The 13,735-nt window shown below is 35.9% G+C and overlaps 1 protein-coding gene and 2 long non-coding RNA genes across 4 annotated transcripts in view; 1 reads left to right on the top strand and 2 right to left on the bottom strand.

The window, feature by feature from the left end:
* rims3 (regulating synaptic membrane exocytosis 3) overlaps positions 1–8,325 on the top strand; it is a 146,643-nt gene extending 138,318 nt beyond the window's left edge. The window contains exon 7 of one of the 2 annotated variants that reach the window (XM_005170052.6): positions 115–8,325. In XM_005170052.6, the coding sequence (XP_005170109.1) occupies positions 115–327 (213 nt within the window). In that variant the 3' untranslated portion in view covers positions 328–8,325. The remainder of the gene's footprint in view (positions 1–114) is intronic. The other variant, NM_001100009.2, reaches the window with a different exon arrangement.
* Positions 8,296–9,811, bottom strand: LOC141379105 (uncharacterized). Its single transcript, XR_012395091.1, has 3 exons — positions 9,632–9,811; positions 9,262–9,357; positions 8,296–9,181 (listed from the first exon to the last, which is right to left on the bottom strand). It is a non-coding gene; the product is annotated as an uncharacterized lncRNA (long non-coding RNA).
* Positions 9,812–10,488: 677 nt separating this feature from the next.
* On the bottom strand, positions 10,489–13,440 carry LOC141379104 (uncharacterized). The gene is made up of 4 exons (XR_012395090.1): positions 13,333–13,440; positions 12,222–13,221; positions 12,039–12,122; positions 10,489–11,956 (listed from the first exon to the last, which is right to left on the bottom strand). It is a non-coding gene; the product is annotated as an uncharacterized lncRNA (long non-coding RNA).
* Positions 13,441–13,735: the final 295 nt, after the last annotated feature.

Raw genomic sequence — 13,735 nt, 5'->3', positions numbered from 1 at the left:
CTTTTGTAATATGTACACATTAATTGAATGATTCATTGTTATGTTTGATTTCACTTTTGACATCCTCACTCAATTAATTTGCTAAAAATGATCTTTCATGTATAACTTTCCCAGGTGATCGTGTGGGGTGATTACGGCCGCATGGACAGCAAGTGTTTCATGGGAATGGCTCAGATCCTCCTGGATGATCTGGATCTGTCATCGATGGTGGGGGGTTGGTACAAGCTTTTCCCCACCTCCTCTCTGGCAGACCCCAGCATCGGCCCCCTGACCCGCCGCCTGTCCCAGTCCTCCCTCGAGAGTGCCACCAGCCCTTCATGCACCTAGACACATACCATCAAGATACGCCTGTGTCGTCTATCTATACGTGTGTATCTTTGTTCAATATACCCCGCCACCAACCCCAAAAGCATGAATACACACTCTGATAGATGCAGCCAACTCGCCCCGGAGCCGAAATGCTCCAATTTACGGATACAGATTTTAAGAGTTGGATACAAAATCAGATTATGAATCAATTAATACACACAAGCATAGATGGATATGGCTGTAACCAGCAACATGCGGTTGTTGGGACGTCCTGAATTAGTTAGGGCTAGTTGCATACCGATCCATTGTCCGCCAGTCAATAAATGGGGCATTTAATAAATCTGCTCAGATACATTACTGACGATGTAGCATTTGTGTTGGCATCATGTCACACTAGAAGCTGAACACGTTTGACTAGCAGATCCAGACCCCTCGAGGGGGTCAATCATTTCTCTATGCCAAACCCGATCAAAGTTTTATTTTTTAAAAACCAAAGCAATTGTTATTATCTGTAGTGTTATATTATAGAGTATGGAAATGTAGCAGAGTCAATGACTTAGATGAGATGCAAAAAACAGTTGTGTTTAAAAAAAATGAAGGTGGTCACATTAGCAAAATGTAGGCGAAATTTCAAGGGCGTCCAATTTCCAATGCCAATAGTGTAGCGATATAGGAAGCACAGCTCTCACAGAAATCAAACGAAGCAATTTTTGTTGTGAAAATACTGGAGTGAACGCATAGATTCCCATCGGAATTGGGATTTGCCTAGGGAATTTCGCAGAGCAACAGTAAATGTGACCGCACATGTAGACTACATACACAATTCAACTTTTAAAGGGCAGGGCTTTACTCCACATGTCAGGTTATTTATTAGAAATGCACACGATTCCTATCGCATAAAGTAGCGTATTCTTTAATTCTTCTTTTGGAGAGCTGAATAAATAAATATATAGATCGATATTTGTGTTCATGTATTTATCGACTGCATTCTGCACGTTAACTCGCAACCCTTGTTGAGCAAAATATGTAAAGTGCTATTTTAAGCTTGCCTTTCCAATTACGTAGACTTATAGATGGTAGGTTATTTATTTTGCTAATGTTTTAATCTCACTTTTTGTCTGAACAAACGCAATCTGCACCGAGCTGCAGACGTATGGAAACCTCCGAAAGGAGAACCAACTGTCCTGTTAAACCAGCAACCCTCATACATAGCTGCAATGTGGGATACGCCGAACGCCGTTCGTTGGCACGCAAGAAAACTGTTCTTGTTGCAAAGTAGCAAAGATTTCTGGCAAGTTGGATTCACATTAGACTTATCCGCCTCAAGTAGTTTTGGGTTTCTTTCTACCAGCATTTGGATCCAAACTGTTAAAGGCCTTTCCCGTTTCCTGCTACACTCAGGAGGTCAACCTGGACAAAAACCACACACATGACACACACACACAAAAAAAGAGGACTGGTGATGGCGTAGCTTTCTCAATGGGATCTGGAGAACTAAAGGTATTCTGCAAACTCCTGAACACTTTGTTTTTGTCTTTAAACTTTGCCATTGTGACTTTTCCTGTCCAATCAGCAGTCTTCTTTAGCTTTGTCTCTGAAGCTGAGTGCTTCTAATAGGCTTCTTTAGTCGATATTTGGGGTCACGAAGACATGTGGAATGAAAGCAGCACTGTAGGTAAAATGAAACTAAGAATTTATACTCGCATCTAGATCTTCTGAATATTCCAGTGGAAGACGATATCTATATATCACAGTTCATTTTGTCAAATCATATCAGATTTGTCAGCCACAGAATAACTGCAACACGTACTGCATATGAGTACAGATTGAGATACCACTACTGATCATTTGCCAAGATGTTTATATAATTCAACCTATTTAAACTTTGAAAAGAAGCGCACAAACTTTGAATAATGCTTGATTCCATGGCTGATCTTTCAGCTCTGCTTTTCAAAGCAGATTATGAGACCATCAGTAAATGATTTCATCTGATTTATCATTTTCGCATCAATGTTTAAAGCATTTTTGTTGTCGTGTTTTGCATATGCTGTCTCTACAGCTGTCTTTTCCATCTGCAAATGTCATCGCAACCCAGATCAAGATGTATAGCACAAAGTATTTCCTCAGTGTTTAAGAAAGTGTGCCTCATTTCATACTTTCAACATTTTACTTGTATAAGTTTCTTTCTGTTTTTGAATAGTTGTTACATACATGCACTTTACACACACATTTCAATGCATTTAGGAATATGTACAATACTCTAAAACACTTTTTTTGCATATATAGAGAGACGTATCATTGAAGCTTGAGAAACAGATTATTGTGAGTTAGGGTGTGTTCATACTTGGCATCAGTGTTGGGGAAAGTTATTTTTGAAAGTAATGCATTACAATATTGAGTTACACCTCAATAAAGTAACTAGTTGCATTACGTAGTTACTTTTTATGGAAAGTAATTCGTCATGTTACTTTTGAGTCATTTTTCAGTTACTTTTACTTATACCTGCCTGAGTCTTGATCTCTTTTAGAACTTGCAGGGTATTTTTCTTTTTTTTTAAATAGAGGAGCTCTGCATTTAATGACACACTGTGTAACCTACACGTTCATATACTTTTTTTTCTTCAATTTACTACATTTTTTAAATAGAACAATGTTACCTTCTAAGAACTTCCTGACATGCCGTATATACAGTGCTACTTTTGTATGCTTGTCTTATTAGTTCAGTAATGTCCATTGACACTATACTGTTTTCTTCCATGTGTTCAAAATAATGAGAATACTTCTCAGAAATGTAAGACTCTGCCGTCTTGGTTTCTGTCTGTTCCCGCAGGGAGCTTATTCTCTTACTGAGTGTGATTCAATGTGATTACACTAAATTTAAATCAGCAACTTTTTTTTAAAGTGACAGTTTTAATTTTTATGTTAAGCTGCTTTGACGCAATTTACTTTTTAAAAACGCTATAGAAAAAAGATTAATTGAATTGAAGGCCAAAATAAGACTGTCAGTGAAAATATAATAGAAATTTAACAATATATCAAAATAATAATCAAATACGCAAGAATGAATGACTACACATAAAGTCACACATAAATCTGTTTATTTACTGACTATTCTGTATGTGATTATTGTTAGATGGCAATAGTCAAAAAATAACGTTAGATGGTTTTGCGATGTTGCTCGTTGGGAACATTGTTTTGGATGCTTGGTAAGTTAATTCTGCCATAAAAAAATAACAGCGTGAATGCTAAGTTACTCAGAACCAAATATTAATTTTCTTTTTAGCCTGGATTAAATAGGTCAAGGGAACTGAGCTACAAGTATAAACACACTCTAAATCCTTAAACACAAGTCAAATGTAATGCAGACTAAATATGTAAACAAGCAGCAAAAGTTGGACCATCACTGTAACAAGTGAATAGTTACTTAAAGTGAGTAAACCAATTGCCTTAAAAGAAACAAGTTGACTTTACAAAAATAATGTAAGTAAACCCATTGTGACTTGGAAATGTTAAGCTCACTTAATTTTTATTATTATGTCAATTGAACTAATCACTTTTCCAATACACATTTATTATATTTGTTTATTCCCCCCAGCTTTTCCATATCTAGAAAATGACAGTAACTAAAATAAATCTTCTTTTCCAGACTCCAGTGTGTCTTTTTAATTCAATATAATCCACAACTAGTCCGACACTATAAAATGGGATTAGTTGACTTCAAAAAATTGAGCACAATCAGCATATTTATAACAATTTAACTTTACAGTTCCAAGTTACAATGGGCTTACTTACAGTATTATTGTAAAGTCAACTTGCTGCTTTTAGGGCAATTGGTTTCCTCGCTTTATTATATAAGTAACTATAATCCCTTTTTACAGTGTAATTAGATCAGATAAGTAGATTGACCAGTGGGTGCTTTCATTCTGGGAATACTATGTGCAACACATATTTTCAGCCTTTTCTTATTTTCATCTGAAACTACAGATGTTGTGCATTCAAACATATATTTTTTAATTGTAACATTGAGAATAGACTATTTTACTTTACAGCCTATAGTTGATGTGTTCTGATCTCAAAGGCTTTGCCTATATAAAATACATATAAAATGAGTGTGCTAGTCCTCACATACAGTACATTGCTTGCTTGATTTATATTTGCACAAGTCTGACTGCATTGCGGCTTTCTCTTTTTCACTGAATTAGGAACAAAAAAGGACTCTAACTAAAGATGAAACTGTATTCATGTACTGAAAACAAGTTGTATTTGCAGCTGAATGTTTGTCCTTGGTAAACACTATGACATACTAAATATTGATATTTTTTCTATGTGATTTTACGTACTCGGAATTAAACGTGTCCCTTTATGCGTAGCTACAAAATCTTACCAGTCTTGCAATTTTTGCGAAAATGAAAAGCATGAATATTTGTACTCTACTGCTTTATTTCATTTTATTTTTCAGGTGTGGTGAATGGATGTAGTTTGTTGCATTCATAGCTAAACCAAATGCAACATTGACAATAACAAAAAAATATTAAAAACTAAATTTTCTGCTTCCAAATTTTAGCGGCTTGTATACGATTTGATATTATAACATGGAATGAAGACGATCGGATCAGATACAGCCATCAAATGCTTCTGTGGTGTTGATGATCTGTAAATAGAACTCTTTGAGTGTGATGTTGTAACTGAGTGTGATGTAAGATACCCGAGGAGTCTCTGGCATCATGTTTGTTCAAATGCTTGGTATTGAATCAAAGTATTCATGCTTTTAAATGCGAGATCACTGCTCTTTAGTTAATACATGATGAAGACCTGGCAGTTTTATGGCGTGCATAGTTTAGTGTGAGTAGGTGACACCAGCCTGACTGGGGAATGATCTTAACGCACTGAAGGCAGATCAATATCATTGTGTTATGAATGGACCTGACAGAAAGTTTCTGTGTGGGCCAACAATCATAGCTCTTGGATGTGATCAGCCTTGGTCTTCATGCTTACTTTTTTATTTGCATTCAAAAACAGACTGCAGATTGTAAAACTGAGAATAACGTGAGACTTTGAGCATTGCTTTTATGATATTTTGCCTTTAAACTGTATATAAATGTTGAGATTGCTTTATTTCAAATAGGAATGTAATCTTCCTTACTACTGTATCTGGGCCATTTAAAACATTGTCATGTCTTTTTACGAACCCTTGATACTGATTTTGTCACGTTCATGAACAAATATAAGTATTATTGAGGCAATGTTTAGCTTATTTTTGTAAAAAAGAAAAATATATATATTTTAGAGAGTGCTCTGTTGGATGAAAGGCGGTGGCTTTATTGCCTGTAAGAATATTATAAGGCTGGAGAGTTTTGCTTCAATATCATCAGTGATACTAAAGTATCTCTAACTTGAATGTATGTATTTCTATTTTGTTGTATTATTTGTCTTGTGTCATCTAAATGACAGAGAATAATCTTTTTCTTAAATGTGTTTAAAAGGATAGTACATCAAAAACTAAAAATGTGCTCCTTTTCTCAGTCCCAGGCCATCCAGTTGTAAAGACTGTGGTTCATAAAATACATGTGAATCATCCCAGCAGGCACACAACATCATAAGATGTTAATAGGTTCAAGAGTTCACTCTTAGCTGATGATTTATTAGCTTGTTTGGCATGCTGTCCCAGGAGAGAGCCCTGAGCTCAGGGGATCCTCGAGCCCAGGACTCCCTCTCTTTCGCAGGGCAAGGGGAGATTGAGCTCAGGTTGATCTCAAAACTCCCCCGCTACTGAGGCTAGGTGAACTTCCTGACAGTGAAACATTTAGGAAAAGAGACTTAGGCTATTTTGTCTATAATATAGAGCATATTTGGACGGTGGGAGGAAAATCGGAAGCCCGCAGGAAACCCACGCAGACACGGGGAGAACTTGCAAACTCCGCACAGAAATACCAGATGGCCTGGCAAGGACCAGGAGCTAGGGGTATTTTTGCTGTGAGGCAACAGTGCTAATCACTGGGCCCCCATGCCACCCATTCTGGATAAAGGTGGAAGAAGAGGAGGAAGGAGGGGCGAGGCAGTGGCGCAGTAGGTAGTGCTGTTGCCTCACAGCAAGAAGGTCGCTGGTTCGAACCTAGGCTCAGTTGGTGTTTCTGTGTGGAGTTTGCATGTTCTCCCTGCCTCCGCGTGGGTTTCTCTGGTTTCCCCCACAGTCCAAAGACATGCGTTACAGGTGAATTGGGTAGGCTAAATTGTCCATAGTATATGAATGTGTGTGTGGATGTTTCCCAGAGAGGGCATCCGCTGCTTAAAAACTTGCTGGATAAGTTGGCGGTTCATTCCGGTTCATTCCGCTGTGGCGACCCTGGATTAATAAATGGACTAAGCCAACAAGAAAATGAATGAATGAATGAGGAGGAAGGGGGGCTTTCTTTCAGATTAAGATAGTTGTAGAGAGGACCTGAGGATTTATATACTGACTTGGGATCCTTTGATTGGAGGACCATGATTAGCATATGTGGGCTAGTTCCTCTCGAAATTAGTTTAATATTAAACTTCAATTAGATCAGCATCTAAGGACAACATTATTTTTGACATTTAACAAACAAATTCAAATGACGTTGATATTTGGTTAGGTTGATTTTAGGTTGGAAGTTGGAAGTTAACGTTAGGTCGTGGCGTCAACTGAATTTTCATTTCCAAACAAAATGCATCGTCCTCAAGACGTTGGATTGCAATGTCAATCTGATGACATGTTGACGTTCTGTGCCTGCTGGGATATTGATATCTTAAGAGCCAAAAAAATAGCAAAATTAAGACCTGTGGATCCTCATGATATTTTAAAGTCTGTGTAATGTATAGTTTAGACTAGTAGTTTAGCTTCATAAGATCTCAATGCATCATTCCATTGACTTGCACTTTTTATCATTCCTCTATTATCACAGTTTCAACTAAAACTCTATATTAATGTTCTACTAAAGAAACAAAAAGTCACCTACATCTTGGGTGGTCTGAGATTTGAATAAATTAAGATTGAATTGTCATTTTTAGCTACAATACATTCATTATATTGCTTGCATGAGCACAAGGACATTAGTATCGAACAATCATTCAATTTATTTTCTATTAAAATTGATTTAGTTTTGCTGGAAAAACTGACATAAAACATAGGATAACTATTGCTTTTATTTGTGCTTAAATTAAAATATTCAGCGCATGCCTGCTTGATCATTTTAATTCATTCAAATTTGTAAACATTGAATAGTCTGCATTGTAATTTACTGCAGCATGTTTGTGTATATTCTCTCCGTCATGCAGTGTCTTTAAGTTGCTTTTTTATTTGTGATCACACTTAACTAAAACATTGGATTAAAAATGTATATTTATTTCACATGATTCCAACCTTGAATTTATTGTACTTTTAGGTCAGACTTAAAAGACTGTAAATGGCAATTTATTTATTTATTTTGCAAATGCAAAGACAGTCATTTATAGTCTGTTTTATCATCCACGTAGCAAAGCCATTAGTATTTCTTTTGTTTTTGCCAGAAATCAGCCATTCATATAATTCATGACATTGTGAACAGCACAATGCACTGTTTGGACATGCTCACCTTTGCAGAGTGAGGTTTTCAACGTTCACTAGAAATGTAGCTACTTGGCCATATCCATTATATTTTAACCCACACCAGTTACCTTTTTGGAGAGCTCGATCAAAGTAGGGGAGTCCCTGAAACTTTTAGAAAATGGTTTGAGCTGACAGTCTGCTGCTGTTTGGGAATGACAGAATGGTAAAGAGTTGTCTGGGGAAGCTGTAATTTTATACTTGTGCTTTGTAAATGTTTTCTATGTGCAGTATTTGATAATGTAAAACTGGTATTTTTGTGGTTTGTACGCTGCAGAACTGATTATTTAAAGTGCACGCCATTTTGTAAGAAAAGGATGGGGAAACTTACAAAAAATATTTTGACTGAAGCCTGTATTTGCATGCCTATTGACTGCTGGAAGCTGGAGGTCAATAAATTTTATTTGAATCATCTCTTACAGTGTGCGTGTTTGTGTGAATTGAAGCATTTACAATGAGTTTTACCAATCACCTCTCTTAAAAAATACATTTTCTTTATTGACATCAGTGATCTGTGGAAAAATTCAGTTCCACAAGAAGGTGTGGGATAATCCAAACGTTCTTTAAATCATTGATATCTATGACCTTTTGACTAAATGATTCTTTGTTACTCTGCCATAAATCTGTCAATTACAGGCTAATATCTTGGCCAAAAGCTTATAGGTTTCCTAAACCAAATATGAATATTTCAAAAATAACCAACATCGCACATTTATTTGGCAAATGAAAAGTTTTCAGGGTGTGGTAATTCAGAAAAAATGATAGACGAACAATAAGTAAATTAAGTGCAGTTTTGCCTGTAAGCCAGTTCGGAAAAGTAGCACATTCTTTTACTAGGTCCACTGCAAGAGCTGTATCCATAATTCATTTGGCCAAAATGGTGAGCAGGAAAAGAAAAATGTGAATACGTTTGACAGTATGCATTTTGAGTGTCAAATGTCTTCCTCGTGCGGTCTTCTGTTGAGCTCAGAGATTCATTTTCGGCATTCCTGTTTGCACAATGTGGCCACACGGTGACGCTGCTTTCCCGCTTCAAAAGTGACTCGATGGAAAACGAGCTGGAAAACTTCTTTTGCGTCTCCAGACGTTTACAGGTTGCGCTGTTTTTCGTCGTATTTTTCGCAGTTTGTTTTGCCATGTTTTCATAAAAGGCCGGGGAAACATCACGCAAACCACCAAAGTGTCGTCGAAGTATGTTTGGGGTGATTTCTTTAAAATCCATTTTCCAAAAATTGCGTTTTGCATTCGGGCACTTCGGATTTGTAGGCACCTGTAAAAAAACGGGAACATTAGGCTTATAATAATAATAATAATAATAATAATAATAATAATAATAATTAGAATAATTACCTTTACAAAACATCTGTTAGATGATAAACAGACTCGAATATTATTCTCAATGCCTTTTTTATCCCCATTCACGAATATCCCCACCGCGTTCATTATCTGAATAGAAAAAAAAACAAGTTAGTAAAACTTTGCTGGCAAATAATTGCTTCATTTTATAGCCTACGCCTACCTCACTGCAGATTTTTTTTAAGAAATACGAAAAATAAAATACCATTTGTCGTCAAGATGAAAATAGGCTATTTCTCTTTGTACTATAGGCCTAACCCCTCTTAAAAGTTCACATGTTGCCAAGCAAACCATCAATTGTGCGGATTCAAATTAAATCATTCAAGCCTATTGCAAGAGTTTCTGTAAATGAATATGAACTTACCTCACAAAACATTAACTTTTTCTCAGGTGAGTTTTGAATTGCATAAGCGATCAGACCAAGGTAAGTCATCCTCTGTTTGGAATATTTCTTGTATTTTCTTCTTCTGACCAGCAGCACATCTGCGCGCTCTCGCTGCATCTCTGACAGTCTGAAATGTGCTCAGCTGAGAATGAGAGTCTGCCGTGTAGTTTGTTGGTCTATTTATGAAGCCATTTTGCTTTAGTAGATTCCTCATCAATGTCTCATTTACATAATTGACAGAGGTGTTAATATGTAAGTGGGCATGCCTGGACCTCTGCCTGAGCGCTATTAATACAACACTCACAATCATGAAATAAATAAAGAATTTGAATATGTATAACAAATATGTTTCATTTAACTTGATTTTAAACTATTTAAGAAACTAACATAACTGCAGTTAATTGAACACCCTATGTTGCACCTAAATGTTTAAATTTAATGATCATTTTTAAATAAATAAACCAGCAGTTTTATAACTATAATGTTGTTTCATAAAGCATGATTAAGTGATGCATGCTTAGATCTTGTTTAAGGTTTTTTTTTATAATTGTATACATGTTTTTACATATTCCTGGTTCACTGTTTCAGTATTTATACACAAAGCATCTTTCTGAAACTCAAAGTTTTAACAAGAATAATGCTGCTTTTGTAAAGTGCAGAGTATGATATTCTGTAGCTAACTATAAAGAAAATCAACTGATTAAATATATGAATCAACATTTATAGTCATGAATTAACACGTTGTTTTAACGTGCAAAGTCTTAATCAATCTATTTAACATACTTGTTTACTGCCTATATTTTTAAAAGGATAAAAATTCAAAATACTTTTAACTTCAAACTGTATTTAATGCAATCTGTCCTTCATTTATAGTTCAAGTGCACCAAACAGTAAACAACTTGCACATGCAGTACATACACTAAAATGTTTACCATATCATTATGAAGAGTACTATAAAGGGCTAACACCTGTGCAGGAACAGGACAACGTACTGGACGATATTGTTAATGGAATGTACATTTAAAGGCAATACTATTGGACCTTCAGTGAAATTTTAATTCTTTTCAAATATTTCTGAAAGTGATGTTTAACAGAACAAGGAAATTCTCACAGAGTTCCTATTGTTTTCTTCTGCAGAAACTCTTATTTATGTTCTGGCTGGAATAATATCTTTTATATATATCACAAGTCATTTTAACAATAAGAAATTATTTTTTCCCCCTCAGTTGGCTGAAGAACAAATCACTTTTGTCCAATGACTAGTCTTAACTGAACTTGCTTGAACTAATTAACCCAGTTGAGTCTTTAAATTCCCCTTAAAGTTGAATGCTATCTTACATCATATTGAAATATTACAGTATGTACTTTCATCATGGCAAAGACAATTTTTTCTTTAGTTTTAATTTTTAGACATTTTAAATATATTAAAAGACACAAGTAAATCTTCTTTCCATTAAACACTTAAGAAGTGTTTTAATTAATTTATTAAAATTAATTAAAACTCCCTCCTCATATAAAATACCATATTTTAACATCAGTCATTGCAATTTTCTTTCAGTGGAAACATCACACATGTAGACTGTGACCAGGTGTGAATATTTCCCAAAAGACATTTTTAAAAAAAAGTTTAGAAAATACACTATAGTCCTTTATTTGGCAAGGAGAATCTAGCAAACATTTGACCGACGTTACAAAAAAAAGTACATGCATTAAGAAACATGTATAATCCTGTATACAAAGGTTAAAAGTGTTTTAAAAAATTAAGTGCAGATTTACAATTAGGCCCAAGAGGACATAGCATTTGAAGTGATTTGCTGACCACTCTCAGGTGATGCACAATAGGACAGAGACACTGGATGCATTTTCAAGGCTAAACGGCATCCATTTATTTGGTACCAGTTAGAACTAAATGGTCCACTAAAATTAGTGTAAGCACCCGTTTGCATGGGCAGGTTCCATGTTTTCATCGTGCTCTCCAAACCAAGGTCTCGATGGTCTATCCCCAGAAACTCAAGGTTCACTCTTTGACCAAGTACAGGTGTGAGCCTCACGGGGGCGCTGCTTTCCCGCTGCAACAGAGACTCTGGAAAACTAGCAGCTAAACTTTTCTGCCGTTGGACATTTGCTGGTTCTTCTCTTCTTTCTCTTCGCAGTGTGATTGTCCATGTTTTCGTACAAATGAGGGAAGACATAACGCAAACACTCGAAGTGTCGTCGCAGCATCTTTGGCGTGACTTTGGTTTCATCCACCGTCCAAAAGTTACGGTTTGCACTGGGGAAATCAAACTGCGGTTTTATTTGGACCTGTAAAATATGAAGGGAAGATTAATACTTTTAAAAATGACAATTAACAACTTAAAATACTTACAGTTATTAAACAGCCTACCTTCACAAAACAGTCGTTTAATGATAAACAGACTCGAACAATATTCTTAATGCCTTTTCTCCATGTCATCAACGCATCCATCAACTTTATAAATAAAAAGTAAAACATTTAATAGACCCAGACCACCTATTAAAGATGTGTGAGACAGGTATTATTAAATCAGCTGTACATGAACCAACTTACATCGGAAACCATTATTTTTTTCTCAGGTGAGTTTTAAATGACATAAACCATCAGACCCAGTTAAGTCGTCTTCTGTTTGTATTTCCTGTGTGTTCTTTTGAGCAGCATATCTGCGCGTTTTTGCTGCATCTCTGACAACCTGAAATGAGCTTAAGTGAGAATTGGTGTCATGTAGTTCGTTGGCCTATGCCAAAGCACGTAGTTCAATAGGCCCAGATGAAGGCTAAATGAGCAGTCAGTCTAGGCTAGCCTACTCCTAATTGGTGATGATGACACATGAGCTGCTTCTTATTGGATACATGTTTAGTAGCCTATATTGTGTTTAAAAAAGAATACAAATTTAAGAATTAACTCGAAATTAAATTATTTTAGTAGTTCTTGAATATTATGAATGTTTTGTTATTGAATAAAATACATAATCTTCTACTGTAGCCATGTTGTAGCTACAAAAATAGGCTAGGGGTCCACAATTAGTTGAAAGAAGCTTTACAAAATGAAATATAGAGATTGACGATTTAGAGTGCAAATTCATTACAAAAGTCGTGAAGTCCATTTTGGATTAGCCTATCCATACCCAGGATCCATACCCTCCCCCCACTGATGAAGGTCCAGAATTTGTCCCATACATGACCTCATTTGTCTTATTTTGACTGCCATATGCTATAACTTGTGAAAATTACTCATTGATTAAATGGAATAAGGTGGCGCAGTGGCGCAGTAGGTAGTACAGTCACCTCACAGCAAGAAGGTCGCTGGTTCGAGTCTTGGCTGGGTCAGTTGGCGTTTCTGTGTGGAGTTTGCATGTTCTCTCTGCGTTCACCTGGGTTTCCTCCTGGTGCTCCGGTTTTCCCCACAGTCCAAAGACATGCGGTACAGGTGAATTGGGTAGGCTAAATTGTCCCTAGTGTATGAGTGTAAATGTATATTGGTTGCAGCTGGAAGGGCAACCATTCTGTAAAACATGGTGGATGAGTTGGCGGTTCATTCCGCTGTGGCGACCCTAGATAAATAATAAAGGAAGAAAGTTAATAAAGGAAGAAAGCTGAAAAGAAAATGAATGAATGAAGTGGAATCTGACATAGGCTATGTGAAGTCATCTTTCAATACTGACCTGATGTATTGATGTTAAATAGAGAATACAGTTTACTAGTAGTAACTTTTATTCTAAATCTTGGACCTTATTCTTGAATGAAAAAATCACCAGTAAAAGGAGTGAAGCACTAAAAGGTAATTCTGAAGCATATTAAAGTTAATTTTAATACTAATTTGGCTATTGTTGTTATTTAAATGTACTATTTTACAAGAGAGACTACAAAATTTGGGATGCTCTATTATATATTGTTTTAATTTTTTATTATGGCCAAATTCACACCTAGCAAAGATGAATGTGCTGCGCAGTATGTTATTTGCCCAACAAGTAACAATAGACTACAGTTTTTAATTTAAAACTGATTCCTTTTTTTCTGATGATATGATTTTGGTACATAAAAATTAGTGGTTATGATTAGGCCTAC

Source organism: Danio rerio, chromosome 19, assembly GCF_049306965.1.
Source record: "Danio rerio strain Tuebingen ecotype United States chromosome 19, GRCz12tu, whole genome shotgun sequence".
NCBI classification, from domain to species: domain Eukaryota; kingdom Metazoa; phylum Chordata; class Actinopteri; order Cypriniformes; family Danionidae; genus Danio; species Danio rerio.
This window is presented reverse-complemented; position numbering and strand designations above follow the sequence as displayed.